Consider the following 6,920-nt stretch of genomic DNA (forward strand, 5'->3'; position numbering starts at 1 on the left):
TGAACTGACATTCCACTTACTATGGGAAATAAACAGAGCAGTCTATGCTCTGATGACATTCCACATCCACGGCCTCCCCAGTGCAAAGAGCATCTCTTCTGAAGAGGCAATTTCTTCTTTCTTTGTATTTCTGGATCTTCATCAGTGCTGGCAGAATGAGATGGTAATGTGGAGGCACAATGTTCTCCTTCTGATGTGCTTGTAGTCTTGAATAGGAAGCTTTGTTATATACATATATGTGTGAACGTAAAAACAGTTCATGGGGAAATACTTGCCAGGCATGTGTATGCAAGTAATTGTAGAATAAATTAAAAGTTGCAAATATTTATAAATAAACCTCTATGTAATTTGCACATATATATGAATCATTATATACTTTACATACAGGTAAATCTTTGTGTATCTCTCTATATGTATCTAGTTATTAGGATGATGCAATTAGAATGACTGGACATATAAGACCAGACAAGTTTTATTTACTTTTCATGCCTTTCCTCTCTCTTTCTCTTTCCCTCAATTCCCCTTTTCTCTGCTCGCTCTCTTGGGCACCTGGGCATGACATCACTTCAACTTGGGAAGTTAGAATGTCTCACAGGCAGGCTAAGGACTCTCTGGGTCGTGGTACTTCTGTCCAGATCTCCTCACTGGCTGCACGAGAGCCACCATTCCCTTGCCGTTCTGTGTCCTTGCTTTCGTTTCTTTAGAGTGTCACAGATGATAACAATCTTGACTCTTCTCAGAATGAACTGAGTTTGCCAAGTAAAGCTCATGGGAAGATGCACTGGACACAAATATAGAGTATATAATACACCATATACTATACATATTATATAATAATCATACGCTATATGAGTATTGTGCGTACATGGATTTCATCCATGTATAGCCAGAGTCATCAGAATAGGTCTCTTGGTGGCATAATAAGAGGATACAGGGATGCAGATCATGACAAAATTATTTTATGCGGGCAATATGCAAGTATTGGCTATTTTTATTTCATTATCTCATCATGTGTGGTACTCTTGAAGCTTTGGACCTACTTGCTAATAATGCCTCAAGCTGTAAAGACTACCGGAAGGTGTTTAAGACAATTTTAAGACCTTCCCAAAGGAAAAGGGCCTCTAGTTAAGGTTCTGGCAAGATTTAAGGTTTGTTACTAAGTTGATCATAATATAGTTCATTTGTTGTGGAATGTTAAGTTTCTAAAATAAGTAAGAAAAACCACTTTTCTCTCATATAATTGGTGGCAGGGTCATAGCTACCTTCCTTTGGAGAACAAATTAATTCTGTCATCATTTACATCCCTGCATCCTACTTCTCGCCATGGTACCAAGAGCACTGTTAGGATGACTCTTACTCTATAGAGTCATCATTTGTGAGTTCATAAGCACATTCCTCAACAGGTTTCTAGTTTGGGCCGATTGAATGCTTTCAGAATTAAAACCTTACATTAATCTGCTGCAAAATTTCCCTATGCAGTGCATAAAGTAATGTATGTAAATTAGTTAAACTGTTCTTCTAGCTTCAAGGACTCCTTTTGTTCTAGTTTAACTGGGAAACTGAGCATCCTATCTTGCCCAGACGTACTCTTGATTGCTAGTAAATTAATAACCCGAGACTTTTCCCTTGTGCTGCTTCCTTGACATCGTTACAGAATTAATCCTATCACGAGCATAAGTAAACAGTATGGTTTTGGATGTCAGTATGATTCCTCAAGCTCCACCAGGATCTACATGCTCCCATGTGATTTCACAGGAAATATGCCTGTCCCTACACGAGGGCAATTTTGAATGATTTTTAATTCTTATGTCACGACAGGTCTGTCATTGAAAGAGATATGTGCACTTACTGCCGCAAGCCCTTGGGAGTAGAAACCAAAATGATTTTAGATGAGTTGCAGATCTGCTGCCATTCCACCTGCTTTAAGGTAAACACGTACTTTCTTCATGTTACTAAGTATAAGGATGCACGATGATGAGAAAATACATTTATTTATTGAGTTGCTCAGAATGATGTTAAAGCTTTAAACACTGTCTAGTCCACATTAATAGTATGCTACTTAAGTCTTTTTTCATGTTCTACAGTTTCACCCTCAAAGGTCTATAATTACTACCTTGGCTTTAGGCTTAGAATTCATTCCTTTCACATCCCTTAGCCAGGAAACTTAAGACTCTGTATTGCAGTTATATATAACAAAACCAGCCATGGAAAACAGATAGTTGAGAATAAGCCTAGCAGCTCTCTCGTCAGGAGCTCAGGCCTCAGGCCTTGCAATGCTTTAAGCTTAGTTTGCTGTGGAGACCACGGTTAATCGCGGCTTAACAAGGAACAGAAATATTCAATAGCAAATGCATCCAAGTTTGGTTTAAATCAGCTTGTTGTTCTCCCCTCCAACGTGGTGTTGTGCTGGTCACATATCTCTCAGGGTATTTGCAGGCACTTCCCTGGGTGTCTGAAGACCTCAGTCTGCCTCTGCCCTTCAGAATGCTTTCCATGTGACTTTGGGCAATCACATAAATGACAACAGCTTTGGTTTCCTTACCTGTGAAATAGACCATTGAGTAGGCTGTGGTTCTCAATGCCAGTTGAGAGTTATAGTCATAGGGATTGAAGAAGGGAAAAATTTCTTAGACTACCCAGACTTAAAATTTAAGATTTCAGAGATTATTTTTGGACACTGGTGGTTTTCAAAGCTTTTTAGGTTTGTCTAATATGAATCCAAATTGAAAAATCTCTTGTCTAAGTCTGGGTCCTTTCTAGTGATGGGCCTGCGATGACCCATCTAGTGATGGATCTGTGATGACCCATCTAATGATGGATCTGTGATGACCCATCTAGTGATGGATCTGTGATGACCCATCTAGTGATGGATCTGTGATGACCCATCTAGTGATGGATCTGTGATGACCCATCTAATGATGGACCTGTGATGACCCATCTAGTGATGGATATATGATGACCCATCTAGTGATGGACCTGTGATGACCCATCTAGTGATGGATATATGATGACCCATCTAGTGATGGATCTGTGATGACCCATCTAGTGATGGATCTGTGATGACCCATCTAGTGATGGATATATGATGACCCATCTAGTGATGGACCTGTGATGACCCATCTGGTGATGAAAAGTATTTACTTTAGCCAATGAAAGGTACTCTTTTGCCCATTGATTTTTTTTGTCCACCAATTACCTAGCCATCAGAAACATGGTGCATTATTTGAATAAAAAGATGGCAAGAGAGCTTAGCATGTATACTACACTGCAGCCAATATGTGACCTGAGTTTGATTCTTAGAACCCAAATTCTGTAAAGAAAAAATTATTTCCCACAAGTTGTCCTCTGACCTTTCCTCTTGAGCCTCATGGCACATATACATCCAATAAATAAATATTTAAAAAAGAAACTAAATCACAGCCTAATGTAGCATTATAAAATATAATCTGAAAATGAAAACTAATATTTGATTATAACATGAAGGTTTTCTAGTTTCAAGATACATTTGCTCAAATAAAAGCATATACCTTAAAAATTTAAAATCAGTATGCACAAAATCTTTTAAATAGGAAATTTTCCTGGTTATTTAAATAGGAATAAATTTCATTTATTATATTTTAAATGATTCGTTTCCATTTTAAGCATTAGAGACTACGAGAGAACAAAAATGTTCCTCATGCTCATAGAAAAAGACAAATTGTTCTACAGCCATGGTAACAGAAAAACCACTTAAACTAGTTTAAATGTTTAATAAACCGATCAAAGGCAATTTGCTCTGGTGAATTCATCTTTAAAGCCAACCAGCAACTCACATTTGGAAGTTGGCCAATCAGCAGCAGACGGGTCTGAAAAAGAATAGAGTCCTACCCTTCCCATAACACTCCACCCCATCCCTGTGTGATCTGCAATTTGTTTGGTTCAGCACGTTGTGCCAGAATCGTACAGCTCTCCCTAGTGGAAGGAAATGATAAACACACCTCTGCCTTTTTGTTTGAGACATTGATGGTTACCCTGTCCTTGTCATAGCCAGTTTGTGAAAAATTCTGTCTGCTCCTCGGCAAACTGTGCAGAAAATCTCAGGGGTAAAGATTCCCTGAACTGTACCTGCATGTGGAAGGATGCTATATGAGAAGTTTGACATGTGGTGATTGGAAGACACACTGAGTTTCCCTGTGGACTCTCTTCGGGGCTGTCTGTGACCCCTTTCTCAGGAGGGTGGTCTCAGAAGAACTGAAGGGTTTTTCTATCCCTGCTCCCTTGAGGATACATTCTCTGTCTACAATATAACCCTGATGTATTGTTTTCTTTAGTGTGAAATATGCAAACGGCCTTTGGAAAATCTGCAAGCTGGTGACAGTATCTGGATTTACAGGCAGACTATACATTGTGAGCCCTGCTACTCTAAAGTGATGGGTAAGTGTCTACTCTGCTAACAGCAATCATTCCTAACTAATGCGGGCAACTATTTCATATTGATGAACAGGAAATATTCCAGCAAATTTCAATATTTTACTAAATATAGCTATTGAAAAAGTAAGTGACAGATAGTTAAACCATGACAACATTTGGTTTAATGACATAAATCAGTCAATACTGATACTAATTTTTTTTGGTATTGGTTGGGATACAGTGTAAACAAGGAGGCCATTTATTTTAGGAAATTTTCCAGGTTGTGAAGCAGAAATGATTTTTGCTGCCTGAATGACTGTTTAGTTTAGTCATTTCTGTGGATGCCCATTTGTGCTCAGACTTGGAAGTACATTTAAAGATAATTACAACCAATGCCTTTTAATGTGACTTTTGCCTGAAATAGTTAATTTTATATAATTCTATGTTAAATATAACATGTAAAGCTTTGTGGTTTTTTGACAATGCAGGACCAAATGTTATTATAATTTGGACTTTTAATTAGCATCAATAAGGAGAAAGCAAGATGTTATGGGCATGCATTTTTAACTAAGCATGAGAAATTTAAGGGCTGATCTAAAACACATGCAGAATGTGTCTGAAAAAATAATGTCCTATAGCATTTAATTGATTGTTACAAGAAAGTACATTCAATTTATTTTTAGATTCAATAGTAAGTAGAACAAGAAAAAAAAAACCCAAAATGTTATTGAGGGGAGGGCCCATAGTGTTCTTAGTCACAATGTTTAAAGGGCCCTTGCTCCTGCCAACTTCGCTATAGTGGATGAGACTCCTTGGGATTCCTGACGGGATCAAAAGCACAGAAGTTAATGACGAACGCATGAGCTTAATGAGCTACTGAGTGGCAACACTTGGAACAATATCCAGAGCCCCCATCCCATCAGGCTTCAGAACCAACGAAAGGAATAAGCCTGGTTATGTTTGTACTCTGCCTTCTACTTTCTGTTTCTCAGACTCACTTTCCTTTCTAATCCTGCAGTCCTAACCAGTCCAATATTCTGTGCTAATTCTTGGTGTGCAGGGGGCAACTCCAAAGCTTTTTAATCTCTTGAGAGTCCCTGACATGATGTAGGCGGTTTGGTGAGCAAGGACTCAGAAGTTACCAAGCCTTCCTCTCTCCCTATGTACACTCCATAGCAATGTTTTCTTTAAGAGAAATCGTACTCCTAGCTCTGTCTCTCTCTTGTTTCTTAAATCTACACACCTGGTGTGTAGCACTTTGTGTTTGACCACAAACAGAGTGAAGAGCTCAGGACTAGAAGGAGTGATAGAACGCTTGATCCAGTGCGATCCCTTAGGAGAATGACTGGTTTTTTCTTTTCAAGTTTTAATAGTGGTTTTATTTTCATATTGATTTATGTATCTAATTTTGTTTTTGAATTTTCAGCCAAGTGGATTCAGTAACACTGATAAGTGGAAATGAAGATGAAAAGCCTTCAGTGAAGAATTTAAAGCTACATTTTAAGAATATATAATCTAAAAAAGATTTACATTGAAGATTATCTCTTGTATTAACAATTTTGATAATAGAAAAGCAATCTAATTACTTTGAATAAGATCGCACACATGAAAAGAGCCATGTGGTATTTGGTAAGATCTAGTGATAAATACTCACATAGTTCTTGCTACCAAAGTCAATGGCAGAGAGCATTGTCAACCCTGCACAGGCCAGCCCTGCTCCATGTTTAGCTGCTCATCATGATTTTCAATAACCAAGTCTTCCATCTTCTCACCTATCTTCCCTAATAGTTTGTATTAGCGCTTTATAGATACCCTGACAAATAGGCTGATAGAAGCAAGATATACTTCTTCCTTTTTCTACAAACAAAAATGCACGTAGAAATTTTCTTACAAAATTTTTCAAGAAGAGCAGTGTAACAAGTTGTTTGAACTTTTGAAAGTCAAAGTTCCCAGATTTCTGTGATGTTCTCTATGACGCCACAGACATTAGACAAAGTAATTTCTAAAGTCCCTTTTTGCCTTTACAGTTATCTGATTATAAAAAAATGGAATTTTATGCTTAGAAACATATTGGTATATTTGTAAACAGTATTGAGACATACAAATAGTTTCACCTAGTGTCATCCTTCAGTCTATCACAGGCTTATCTTTTAAAAACTATTCTTAAAACTGAAATTAATAGTTTTATGGGTGATAGGTAAAACCATATGATGTGTAATTTGTTAAACTTACTTTGCATGCATTTCAAAATCTGAGAAATAATAGATATTGATTGCAAACATGTTATATGTGTTCATGTTACAGTTTATATTTACAGAAGGCTCATGACAATAAAATTATTTTCCCTAATGTTTGGATATCATTCATTAACACTAATTTTTTTCAGTTATACTGATCACAAGTTATATTTCATACTATGAGGGTTAACATTTTTAACTATTTAAAATATAGCTTTTATTTTGAAAGAATTCTTTTGTTTTAGAGTCGAAAATTCAATGATCATACAGGAAATTATTGTTATTGCTAACCTA

General features: G+C 37.1%; 1 protein-coding gene across 1 annotated transcript in view; it reads left to right on the forward strand.

Moving 5' to 3' along the window:
* Scel (sciellin) overlaps positions 1–6,705 on the forward strand; it is an 81,318-nt gene extending 74,613 nt beyond the window's left edge. Inside the window, exons 27-29 of the mRNA XM_041675598.1 lie at positions 1,819–1,927; positions 4,311–4,413; positions 5,816–6,705. Coding sequence (XP_041531532.1) covers positions 1,819–1,927; positions 4,311–4,413; positions 5,816–5,832 — 229 coding nt within the window. The 3' untranslated portion in view covers positions 5,833–6,705. The remainder of the gene's footprint in view (positions 1–1,818; positions 1,928–4,310; positions 4,414–5,815) is intronic.
* Positions 6,706–6,920: the final 215 nt, after the last annotated feature.

Source organism: Microtus oregoni, unplaced genomic scaffold (genome assembly GCF_018167655.1).
Source record: "Microtus oregoni isolate MIOR12 unplaced genomic scaffold, Mior012 000001F_ref0000356, whole genome shotgun sequence".
Classification (NCBI taxonomy): domain Eukaryota; kingdom Metazoa; phylum Chordata; class Mammalia; order Rodentia; family Cricetidae; genus Microtus; species Microtus oregoni.